Source organism: Microcaecilia unicolor, chromosome 10 (assembly GCF_901765095.1).
Source record: "Microcaecilia unicolor chromosome 10, aMicUni1.1, whole genome shotgun sequence".
NCBI classification, from domain to species: Eukaryota; Metazoa; Chordata; class Amphibia; order Gymnophiona; family Siphonopidae; genus Microcaecilia; species Microcaecilia unicolor.
The window spans coordinates 37,518,304-37,531,885 of NC_044040.1; the positions used below are offsets into that span (position 1 = coordinate 37,518,304).

Here is a 13,582-nt window from a genome sequence, read left to right on the forward strand (position 1 = left end):
TTCTCTGTCTCTCTCATGCCCAGCATTCGTGCTGCCCTCTGGGTCCAGATGACCAACATGGACCAATCACACACATCTGTCCATCTGTCCAGGTCACTTACGTTCATAACAATTAGGGGCCTTGTGGGCATACAGCAAGAACATCTTATCAGTCAGTACCAAATTTTCCCTCCAAGGTTCACAAATGTTCCCAGAGACTTTGTCTCTGAAAGGCATGCTCCTACAATCTTCCCTGGAGATAACTGGAAGGCTAGTGCACGTACACTGTCCTTGAAGAAGTCACTAGCACAGCTGTGCCAAGTAGTTTTCCTTTGAAAAGTTGGTTCATGTTGTGTTGAGAGCTCGGGCTGTATAATCCATATTGGTTCAGCAAAGATGGTTCAGGCCTAACCAGGCCTCAGACCAACAGAGGTGAAACAGCAGGAAAAGACCCCTACATGTCTTTCCCCTGGCCTGCCTGCCCCCCTCCCAGTGCCACAGTTCTACTTTCTTTTTGTCTATAAATTAATTGCTGTGCATATTCATTGCGGATATCCTGAAAACCTGCAAAAGAAATCCGCAAGAGCGGAGAAGTCCATGGTCCCACGGGAATGTACAAAGGAGAGAAAGATAGTGGGAAAAGGACCACGGGCTCCAGAGACCAGAAGGACAATCTTATACTTAAGACTTATTGATCAAAGACTTGACACAACGCTGTGTTTTGGCCAAAAAGGCCTGCCTCAGGACTCTTTTACATAAAGGATCTCAAAATCTTTGGACGTTTGTATCTGACTTTTTGCTAATCAGATTTGAAGACTCACACTATCTATTACAAAGGTCTTTTTCAAGACCACCCTATTGATCATTTGAAATGCTTCATATCCGAAGATTTGAGATCCTTTTATGTAAAAGATGTCCGAGGCACTTTTTGGCTGAAACACAGTGTTGTGTCGAGTCTTTGATCAATAAATCTTCTTAAGTATAAGATCGTCTCTGGAGCCCATGGTCCTTTTCCCACTATCTTCCTATTTTTTTATCCTGAAAACCTGACAGGTTGGGAGTTACTGAATTTGAAAATCACTTTCCAAAATCATTGCATTATTCATATAGAAAATAGTAACTCAGATGTACAATAACATACCTCAGGCTCATAACGGAGAGCAATAAGAAGTCCATTGGATAGGGAATGTTATTGATCGTGAATCTTAGGTCAGTTCCATTGAGAACACGTGCAAATCCAGGCCCTGTCCACGTAACGGGCTTATCGGGATATGGTCTCGGAAAACCATCTTCACATATGGAATGGAATCCTGCACACAGATATTTACAGCACATCATTAAATAGTAAATATCATAGACTAGGAACAAACTTTTAAAAACATACAATAAATATTGAATGAGGTAATAAAATAATTCTCCCAATATCGTCCAGCAGTGGTCAGCATTTTCACATGCACTGACAGTTCTAGCTAAATTTGACCTAGATATCCAATCTTGGGTCTATTCCGTGCACTTGGATTGAATATTCAGACCATAGGTGGTTGCCAGAACGTATATGATTATATTCAGACTGGTACCAAAGTAAACCTTTTTGCATTTCTTTATATTTTATGTTTTCTAAAAAACGTAATTTTCAAGAGCTTAATAAAAAAAAAATTAAGGCACAGAACTTAAATATCCCTTACCTCTATATGTTTCCTTCCTTCAATGTTGCCTGGGGTCATCTTATTTAAGATTATTTTCCCATTTTCATATCTGAAATCGATCCCCTGCTGACGAAAAGGTATCACACTTGGCAAAGTTGTGGGTTGAACCTAAAATAAAATGCATAAAATTTAGGGAGAATAACAAAAGACTCCTTTAAGAAAATTTAGGCAAAAATTCTTAAATCACCCAACTTCTAGACTAAACCACAGTGCAAAAAGAGCAAAAATCGTGTATATCACAAACCAAAAATAAAGAAAGGCGAAATGACCTGCCCCTACTTAGTGTATGAAGTTTGCAAAAATGTGCACGACACTGATAAACATTCATAATAGGATGTGAATTCATTAGCACCCATTTGGGGGGTCTTTTACTAAGGTGCACTAGCGTTTTTAGCTCGTGCTAAAAATCAGCTAGTGCTAAAGGGGGATTCTATATATGGTGCCTAAAAAATCCACACAGAAAACATTTTCACCTAAGCGCAGTCAACTCTGGAATGCCCTACCCAGACCCATTCGAACAATCAGTGACCATCTACCCTTCCGGAAGTTGCTAAAAACTTACCTCTTCAAGCAAGCCTACCCAAATAACAACTTAATCTATGAGCCCATCCCATACCACCCCCTTCCTCCCTACCTCTACCTCCCCTACCCATTTCACTTATCTCAACCTATTCTAAGCAACCACATCTTACCTCTACCATTCTACAGCTGTGTTCTTTTTTATGATACTTTGTAACCCGTACTATGTAAGCCGCACTGACCTGCTATCGAGCGGGAAAGAGCGGGGTATAAAGGTAACAAATAAATAAATAAACGGCTCCTAGATTTAGGTGTGGTAATAGAATACGTTTAGTTGATATCCCATCGCCTAAAACTACATGCATCCAATATACCACCAAAACATTGCGTAAATCTCGGCGCATAGATTTAGGTGCAGATGACCATGTTCTATAACTATGCAAGTAATTTCACAACGTCCATGAAACTTCCTTATGGAGGCTTCAAATACAAAACACTCCATACTCCTATGTAAGTTTATAAGTATTTATCTTTCTTACACTTTGGCTTGTAATGACGGACAAGATCTCGTTCCCTCCTGTGGGGGCTTATACAGTACCCGTACTACTTCTGGAATCATTTCCCAAGACTGAGCTCTAAAGGAGCTTTTCACGTTTTCTTGGCTGTATCATTCTTCAGTTATTTGAAGATTAGTAGAATTTTTTTTTTTTTTAAAATTCAGAGGGATGTTGATATGTAAACCAGTTTATGCTATGAATAGAAAAAAAATACTGAAATATAAACTGAAAAAAAAGGGAAATGAGTGAGAGTTTAGGCTACTTTCAGCAGGGACCAGATAGCACAGCTGGGCCGGGGCAGGACTGGACCGCCATGAGCCTCCCTCCCACCTGGGCCGCTGCCATGCACCCCCACTCCCTCGCACCTTTCTGTCTGCTCCCTCACTCTGTCCTGTCCTGCCAGGAGTCGGGACCCAGATGATTGAATTAACGCAAATTCATGTTAAATGCAATCATCCAAGTCCTGGCCAGCATTAAGAGAGGACAGACCATCATGCCCACTCTCCACCCCCCCCCCCCCCTCCAGAGAAAAGTAAAGAAAAATTTTTTAGTGCATGGTTTGTACTCGCACATTGGGCTTTTACCACAGGATGCCTCAGAGCTAGTCCCTAACCAGTGGCGTAGCCACAGGTGGGCTTGGTGGGCCGGGGCCCACCCACTTAGGGCTCAGGCCCATTCAACAGTAGCACATGGTAATGAAAATGCTGCTCTCCACAATACTGGCACCTTCGCATGTTCATTTTCAGTGCATGCCTGCTGCAGACTACCAAGGTGGAGACTGGAGAGAAGCATTTTCCCACCATCTGAGATATTTTTTTGGTGTGGGGGTGGGGGAGAGAATTTGGTGCCCACCCCTTCTTGCTTAGGCCCACCCAAAATCTGCTGTCTGGCTACGCCCCTGCCCTAACCATTCCATTTATTTCAGAAACTTTTATCATATTGCATCTCAGTCATCTTTTCTCCAAGATGATGACCCTTACCTGTTTAGCCTTTTCTTCAAATGAAGTGCTGTATTTTCTTTATCATTTTTACCATTCTCTGAACTTTTTCCCAATTTAAAATGAAACTATTGTGAAAAAAAATAGGTAAGATTGTATTTACGTTTTCTATTTGCTGTGATTCTAGTTTTGTATTGATGGATTTCTGGCTACCGTTATTGGTGATGCTTATACTGAATTTGTGCTCATCCTGTAATCATCAATAAATAAATTAACAAAAGTAAATTAAAACTGGTTTCTCATGAAATATTGAAAATTCAAATTGCCTTTCTTTGGAGCTGGTTTGTTGAATAAAAAAAATAAAATCGAGGCAAAATATTTTCTATACATACATAAGATCCAGGAACAGGCAGCGTACTTTCAGCTTCATAGATGTAATAATCCAGGGGCACAAAAAGTAGCCAAAGCAGTTCATTACATTGGCGGCCTATTATATAGGAAACATTTGCACTGACCATCAGTGGGAGAGCAACTGTAATAAAAGAACAAATAAAAGCTTTATAGTGCATGTAATTTTGTTGTCTTGCCTTGAGCTTCCTCCATATCTCTTGGACACCTGAAATCTGTCTTATTTAAGGACGTGCATTCATTAGCATGCATTTGGTTCGTTAGCATTGCTTAAATTTAAGTGTATGCAAAATTGATATAGCATTACATGGATTAACAGGTGTACAATTTTCTGCGTACATTAGAAGTTCTGTGTGCTAAAAATATTTATTGAAACAAATGTGTGAAATGAACCAAAAATCTGAAAAAAATAAGAAAGAAGGAACAACAACAAAAGCATAATTTTATTTTCATGCACACATCCCTATCTTTTTTTTTTAATCTCTGATTGACTCCTTTAACTTCCAATCAGGCCAAAATTGTGGTTATTACAAGTTCTGCCCTCTAAGAACCAATTTGTTCTGTCCTCAGTCAAGGACCCAGTTTGTCAGTGTCCTCTTCACTTGCCTACCTCCTGCCATATTCCACCTTTGCAAGTCACCCCTCTATCAAAAGTTCTTCAAAACTGTGATGACTGTTTCTGGAGAATGGAGATGAGTTTCAGGCCTCTGCTAACCCTCTAGGTATTGACCTATATTACTCTTTTCCTTTCTACTGCTTAAAGTTATATTTTATATTATGTTAATTCACATCTGTTTTACTATTTGTATACAGAACAATTCTGTAAAAGGTGAGCCTGTATTTACACGCATTTTTTACACATAAATGCAGAACTATGCACCACTTATATGTGCACTTATACTGTAAACTCATACATAAGTGGCATAGAGCAATTGGGAAATGAAGTACATGGGGGAGGAGCATGAATGTGGGTGTGTCAATCAACATGTGTATTGTGATAAAGTCACCTCCAGGATAGTTGGGTTAAGTCAGTTTCAGTCTGAAATACAAGTCCCAGAAGGCATTGTAGGCAAGGAGCCAGAGGGTGAGATGAAGAACCCGGACTGGACTCCTAGCTGCAATCAGGGAAGACAGGGTGTAGGCTGGCAGGTTGTGTAGAGTGGCTGCCACTAGGCAGAAAGAGAGTTAGGAAACCCCGTGTGCAGGAGCTCATCATTGGTCTCATTAGTCTAATGCTTAACTCAGCTGGTTTGGGTGTGAGGAAGCTAATGGAAGGAGAATGATTGGTGGTGGTAGCTGAAGCCAGGGATTGATTAGGCAGGTGGGAAGGAGTCCCAGAGGAGTTCAGTTCAGGAGAGAGAAGCAGAAGGAGAGAAGTATTTGCAGCAGAAAATCCTTGGGCAGGGAGGTCCCTAAAGTACTGAAGCAGGCTGAGATTCCTTGGGTGAGAGGAAGTCCCAAAAGTATTGAATTCACTGTGAAGCTGATGCAGGGGAAAACCCTTGGGTAGAAGGGGTCCCTAAAATATTGAACTCTCCTGAAGGTAAAGAGGATAGAAGGTAGAAACTGCTGCTTGGTGACTGAACTGTGATGATGAACTGAAAGAACTGTTTGTCTTGGGAATTGAATTACTGTTTATTGTGCACTGGATAAAGAGCCCAGACTGGAGCCTATAAGCCTGTATTGAATCCTGGTATGTGCTATGCTGCTGTTGGAACTGTGTACTAGAAACCTGCATGGAATAAAAGTCCTTAAGATTGAAGTTACTGGTGGACATCTATTTCTTCACTGTACCGGGAGCCTGTGGCTGGAGGAGATTGTTCTATCCTTGGCTGCACAAGAGAGATACCTGGTTACAGTATGTTACAGAATACTGTAAGATGTGTATATTGAATGGTGCATGTAGGCGTGTCCACTTAACACCTGCTGCATAAGCAGGTATGTCTTCTTTTTGGCACGCCAATGCTGGATTTGCACTAATATTCTATAGCAAGGCGGCATCCTGATGTTGTTACAGAATTGGTGCTCCCTACACAGTATCAAGGCACCACAAAGGAAGAGCCAGTTCACAGAATTGTCCTGATATCGTTTATGTTGTTATAATTTATTTACTGAATATGGTATCACTATTTCAATAGAGAGGGTATTACTATATATCACAATACATTACCCAGCTCTCAGCATATTTTAACAATTTCTTTAACATTCAAGGGTATCCATTGTATTATACAGGATCCTTCAGATTCCTCTGTCACCAGCACACAGGCTAATGACGTGAGCCAGGCACTTTTATGGTGGGCAGATATTCTTTATTTGATCCATATAATTTAATTCTTTTAAATACACTTTTTCATATTTTTATCTTTTTATATATTAAATACAAGCACTTAGCTTCAATCTGTAACGTCGCTACAGACGTTTTAGTAAAACTCATCCAAATATGGATGAGAAAGCAGGAAATTGTTTCCGGGTTTGCTTGAGGAGATATACCTTGATACAGCACTAGTTGCGAAACGTGAATTCATGTCGGTTTGAGATCTCCGAGATGAGTGATCAGTTTTACTAAAGTTTTTGAAATGAGAAGAAGGAGTCCGTAGCGACGTTACAGATTGAAGCTAAATGCTTGTATTTAATATATAAAAAGATGAAAAGATAAAAATATGTAAAAAGTTTATTTAAAAGAATTAAATTATATGGATCAAATGAAGAATATCGGCTCACGTTATTAGCCTGTGTGGGGTGACAGAGGAATCTGAAGGATCCTATATAATACAATGGATACCCTTGAATGTTAAAGAAGTTGTTAAAATATGCTGAGAGCTGGGTAATGTATTATGTTATAATTTATTTAGGCATTTTATCACTTAAAACCTAAGCAGCACATACAACATAAAACCAGAGCAAAACAATAATTAAAAGACCAACCAACATAAATGCACAGATACAATAATACAAAAATGTAATGTAATTGTTATCTGTTATTACATATTTTATATCTTAATTTGTAATATTCTTCTTTGTTTTTGTAAACTGCTCAATCTGATTTGATGAGCAATTTAATCAAGTAAACTGGATACCTGATACATTCAGTTGCACTTTAGACTTTCTAGGGCACGGGAGAACCAATAGGACCTTTCATGAGCTTTCTGCTTCTGCTGTATTCCTCTGCTCCCCATGATTCTGTCTTCCCTCTCTGTGCTGCATCAATGCAGATTAGGTTTTTACTCCCAGCGCCACAGCAGCTGGCATTAACCAGAGCTCTTCCCCTCTCTTCCCAACAGGGGCGTATCTGGAATCCGGCGGTAGGGGGGGCCAGAGCCAGAGAGGGGGGGCACATTTTTGCCTCCCTCCCCCCCCGCCGCCGCCACCTCTCTCCACCCCCTCCACGCCGTCAACCCTCCCCCGCTGCTTACTTTTGCTGGCGGGGGGCCCCAACCCCCGCCAGCCGAGGTCCGACCCGCAATCTCCATATTTCGTCTTCCTCCGTGGCCATGTGCTTCAAGGAAGTAACGCTGCAGTGCTGATTCGTTGAATCCAGTTCGGCGTCTGATGTGCTGCGACGTCAGACGCCGAACTGGATTCAACGAATCAGCACTGCAGCGTTACTTCCTTGAAGCACATGGCCACGGAGGAAGACGAAATATGGAGATTGCGGGTCGGACCTCGGCTGGCGGGGGTTGGGGCCCCCCGCCAGCAAAAGTAAGCAGCGGGGGAGGGTTGACGGCGGGGAGGGGGGCCAGGGCGAAATCTGCGGGGGCCCAGGCCCCTGTGGCCCCACGCAGATACGCCCCTGTGGAGACAGTGGAAACTACTGGCAACTGCTGCAGTCACTGCTGCTAAGTCTCACGACTCTTTCTCAGCTATGTCTGCTACTCTAAGCCCACATTAGAACTATTAAAACACAGGAAGTCTTAGGGACTCCTCTACTTACAAGTCACTGTGGGCCCCTCCGATATCACAGTCACAAGGAGAACAGCCAAGTGAAGTACTGCCAAGTCCCCAGAATCCTGGCTGCAACACAGAACAGAATCATTGGATTTTGGTTGGGTATGAAGATGACATTCAGTTGATCACCTGTACTGATCCTGCTTTCCCAGATCACTATTTGTTCAACGCATACCTAGCAGCTGTTGCTTCTTGGCTAGAGACCCATTGCCTAATGCTAAATCCTGCATGTACAGCTTTAACCCCTACAGTAGCACCAGCGCTGGCAGGTCATTCTCTCCCATTGGAATCCTCCCTCAAGACAATAGATTGTCTCCTTGATACTCAACTTTCTATTGCATCTCAAGTTGCCTCAGTGGTTAAGCATTGCTTCATGGTACTATGATTCATATGAACTACTTGAGCTTTTTTTTTGTTTGTTTTGGACAGTTTTGCTTTGCTAACTTTGGTGTTTGCCTTTTTTTTTTATTAAGAATCAAAGCACAAAACCCCAAAACGATACCCCTACGTAAATAAACAAAAACTAGGGGTGGACCCTTATTCTTGCACTAAATATCAACATCATCCTGAATTCCTGGCTGTAGTAATGCAGATAGTGGGCCACAAATTTGGCCCACTATCCTTTAAGGGAGCTGTGGGTGAAAATTTCTGACTCAAACCTTTTGACTATTTTGATCCTCAACCACATATCATCTCTCACTGCTGAACCCTCCAATCCCCCATACCCTTGCTCCCTCCCCCAGACATTCACTAGTGTCTAATGGATGGGGTAGGAGTGATCCCCAGTTGCTCCAGCCCTGTTGAGTGACTAGATCAAAATAGCACCAGTGAACTTCTAGCGGCAGTCTTCTGGTATTACCAATAGTGATCAAGCTAGAGAAAAGGACAATTTGCTATGGGAAGAACGTGCCTATTTTTAAGCAATCTGTGCATAGGTTACTGTGTAGTTTAGGTGGATTGAAAGTGGAATTGCGATATGCATGTGTTTTATAAGATACATAGGTACACACGTGGGGTACACACATACATGTCTACCTCTTTCAGAGCAGGTGTAAAATTTGTGCCTTTGGGGCTGGTTCTAAGAGCCTTTTTTATAAAAGCACACAGGTGGCTCACGTTGCCTTTTTTTAAAATAGGTGTCTCTTTGGATGACTCACATAGGTATCTTGTTAAAAATTTATCCCCTTTAAGAGCAAAAACAGTATCTTTTTAATCTATTCACCCACTGCTATTACTAGACCCAGCCCCACTTTGTTTCCCAGAGTCTAAAAACAGATGGAAATGATATAACCAAACTTCAAATCTGATTCAGATCAGGCTCATTGTAATGAGAGCTGAAATTCCATTTGAAATGCCCATGGATTTGCATAGCCTACTGGTAAAATGCAATGAATACTTACAAAGCACTGGTCACAATGAACTCCCATGGCAAATTGCTGACAGAGGCACTCCCCAGTAGCTGGATCACATGTGGTGGTCTGTAAACTTCCCATGCGATTACAGTGGCAAGCTGAAACAAATATGTCTGTGAATCATTTTGTTTCCACTGTCAACCACATGAGAAAGGCCCACCTCTAACTACTTGCCACATGAATCATGGAACAACAAGACATTTGCCTAACATTTAATCGTTTGAGAAACACGCAGTACAATTAAGTTTTATTTAGTTAGAATAGGTTCATTGTCAAACAAAAGCTGTGATTATATGTTTTTGAGTCCAATTACAACGCTTGAAGATATAGATTTGCAAGCATTGTGAAATTAGTCAAGCAGCAGCAGAGTAAGTTCCAAATTTCATAGTTTTGATAAAGACAGCATTCTGTTGGTTAAAGTAGGCATTGCAGGCTTTATCATTCTTCTTTAGATGTGGCACATAGAGAAAGTTTGATTTGTTGGAAGTAATTTTATGGTGTAGCCTTTGTTTACAACTGTAGTTTTGATCCGCTCCTCCACATTGAGAATATTATCATCAAGACAAATGGTGGTCAGTTGAGCCACCACGTTCTCTATTATGGAATTGTCAGGTGCCCTATGGCAGCTATAAAACTAACAGCTTGAGAAAGAACAAGATAAGCCTCCTTTGTTATTTCTTCAAGGGCTCAATGCACTCAAATGCTTTAAATCCTTTAGAGGGAAAAATCAGGAAAATTATCGTGAAACAGGTGTTCAGGAGATGTGGACAATATATATATAGCTTGTCTAGGTAGAGAAAAGGATATTTTACGTATTTTATAAAATGTTTCCTAAGTGCTAAGCCTTTTATCAAATACATAGAGTACTACTAGAGAAACATCAATATTTGGTATGATGCATAAGAGAAAACGCCATTTTATAAATGTGCACTGTCACACACAGGGCTAGGCACATAATCTGATAAACAGCTCTAAATTCTGTATGAATATTTGAAGCAATATCCCTGATGGTCAGATAGATGCCATATTACCCAGTTCCAGACTGGAGATTTTGGAACTGTCCTGGATTTCTTACAACCCCATCCTGGTGCATTATGGAACTTGCAGCACTGATTTCAATGGGAAGATCAGGCACTACAAGTCCCACACTGCTCTGGGATGTAAATTTAAAACCAGGACTGTCCCAAAATCTCCAGCCTGAAACTGGGTAACTTAGGATCTCTGTGGTCAGTCTCCCATAAGACTGCGTAGGCTTACCACATGGCTCCAGAAAAAGGAGGACAGATTAAGCCAGTCTGGGTTTTACTTCCATTGCTTTCAGTGGAAGCAAAACCCGGACTGGATCAATGTGTGCTCCTTTTTCTGGAGCCATACGGTAACCCTAAGACTGTGAATATAAGCTTCCGCTCAGCTTAGAATAAAATTACATAGACTTTTATTTCTTAGACTCAGGCTAGGCAAACACAGTATAAACCAGGGAACTCTGTACACAGAAAAATTGCCCCTCCTTTTTACCACACAATATTCATCAAACCAGGTGCTTTACAGAAAAACAAGGGTTCTTTGAATTGCTGGTTTCAGCCTTGCAGTGTCCAAAACAAAAAAGAGGAATTCCCCCCCCCCCCATTCCCTCCCCCCACCTTGGGCCCCATATTCAGACCTCTGGAGGTAGCCGGGCTGCCTTCCATGGTCAGCGTTGAGCCCAGATATTCAATGCCAGGTCGTTTCCAGTGACCAGCATTGAATATCTGGGTGTTTTTGGCCGGTTTAAATTTAACCAACCAAGCCAGTATTTAGCGCTAGCCAGTTAAGTTTAAACCGGCCAAAGATACACCTGCCATTTTGGCAGCCTAATTCAACTGGTGATGTTCTGAATATTGTGTGATATAACCGGCTATCCGCTAAACGCTAACTAGCAATATTCAGAGGGAGATAGCCAGCTATCTCCCACAGAATATTGCCAGATAGCAGGTTAAGCACTATATAACTGGCCAGGAACCATTCCTGTCTGGTTAAACGGTTTTAAATGTTGGGCGGCATAAGTTCTTGTACTTCACTGTCTTCACAGTCTCTCTTGCTTGGGATATTCTGCCTGCCTTTTGGCTTGTAATAATTGTCAGCTCGGTCTTTAAACCATAGAGCAGTGTTTCTAAAGGAAAGTGGGCTACCTCAGGTCTCTGGACTGTAGAAACTATTCCAGTCCAGGATTAGCTCACAGCAATACCAAGCTTAGGCCAAGGAGTTTCACTTCCACTGAGCAGAAGGGAATCCTCCTCTCCCACCCGCACCTCCCCCACTTTCTGACATATGCTAAGCCCCAATGGAAAACGCAGCCTCTCAGATTCACACTAATATGGGAAACAGTAGCATAGCCAGAGTTTAATTTTTAGATGGGCCTGGAGGTGGACTGGGTGGGCACAGGCCTCACATTTCCTCTCCACCCGCTACCACCCCCCCACCCGCCAGCCGCCGCTGCCACATTTCCTCTCCACCCGCTACCCCCCCCCCCTCCCGTGACAGCCCCCTGCACATGGTCAGTTCTGGTCATTTTTACTGACCTGCAGCGCCGTTCTCCCTCCAGCACCGGCGATTCCCATAGCCAGCCTTCTGCCAGTGCACGTCGTCTGAGCCTCTTCTCAGACACATCCCGCCTACTCTGCAACTTCCTGTTTTCCGCAAAGGTGGGACGCAGGAAGTTGCAGAGTAGGCAGACGCACCTGAGAAGAGGCCCCGACGATGCGTGCTGGCAGAAGGCTGGCTATGGGAATCGCTGGAGGGAGAACGGCGCTTCAGGGCAGTAAAAGTGAGCAGACCACGCGGACAGGGAGAGCGGGCAGAAGAGGCTGGGCGGACCTGGAGCAAAAGTGGCTGGGCCTGGGCCCGTCCAGGCCCACCCGTGGCTACGCCCCTGAATTGGGAAATCTTGCTCTCACATGTTTTAAAAGTTTTCACCCTCTATGCTCATTTCAAACAACAAAAAAAGAGAAAATAAACCCTTAGATTTCTTTCAATAGCTTATTTCCTGATACTCCAAAGTAAATCCTTCCACAGAAATATATGGCATTCTATACCCTCTATTAACACTCTGGGCTAGTCAACCCTGGCAACAGGAATTCTCACAGATAAGTAGTTCCTTACTGTGGGCTTAAGCTCCTACTGATCATTCCTATGATACTCAATGGCCTCATCCTCCCTCCTGGTTGCCTAGAGAACCATGGAATCAGCAGGGCTGTCCCAGGAGTCTGAGAGTTGCCCTACCTATAGGGACCATCTCCTATTTTCCCTCTGTGGATCACTACAACTCTGGCCCCTAATGATTTTCCCACAATTCCCTACCTCAGGAAATAGTGATCCTGGTTTTTAGTGACCAGCTCCCAATACCTCTTCTCTGGGGAATGATCTCTATTCCTAGGTACTCAGGGCAGCCTAATAGTGTTATTGCCTTTCTGTTGGGCTCTTGGGGCCTGTGCCTATCACAAGACATTGTGAAAAGGAGCAGCATTATTAGGGGTTTTATACATATAAGATGCGATTTATGCAGCTTAGACATACGTGGCGGATTTTATAAACCTGCACATACAAGAAGAGCTAATTAGGAAGACGTTCTCTGAAATTTTAGCTTTCTCCTCAGCACAGTGGTTTTGAATGCTAGAGAGTTAAGCAAATATAGTTGCATAGGGTGTGCTTCATGGACAGTGGGATATTTCAGCCACACTAGTGGAGAGAGATTCAAGTTAGAGAGACTTTTGAATGCATGTGGGGAGTATTCCAGCCTAAAGTGGGTAGTAAAATAATACAGCACGCTCCAATGTCAGTTTGTACCTTAGCAAGCTTCAACTCAGGGATGGGATTGTGTGGCTGAAATATCCCACTGTCCATGGAGCACACCCCTTACAGGTATGCAACTATACTTGCTTAACTGTAGCACTCAAAACCACTTCCCTGTGGAGAAAACTAAAATTTCAGAGAACAGCTTCCCAAATAGCTGCTCTTTTATGTAGGGTAATGCATGTAAAAGTATGCACAATGACAAGAAGGTGCATACTTATATGCGATCCATATGTGGATATTTCTGGGGTGGAGTTTGGGCACAGTAGTTGTGGGGTCTCAATTTATCT

General features: G+C 42.5%; 1 protein-coding gene across 1 annotated transcript in view; it reads right to left on the reverse strand.

The window, feature by feature from the left end:
- LAMB4 (laminin subunit beta 4) overlaps positions 1-13,582 on the reverse strand; it is a 304,586-nt gene that overhangs the window by 242,753 nt on the left and 48,251 nt on the right. Inside the window, 6 exon segments of the mRNA XM_030216762.1 lie at positions 1,665-1,793; positions 3,863-3,949; positions 4,092-4,200; positions 4,202-4,231; positions 8,039-8,118; positions 9,453-9,562. Coding sequence (XP_030072622.1) covers positions 1,665-1,793; positions 3,863-3,949; positions 4,092-4,200; positions 4,202-4,231; positions 8,039-8,118; positions 9,453-9,562 — 545 coding nt within the window.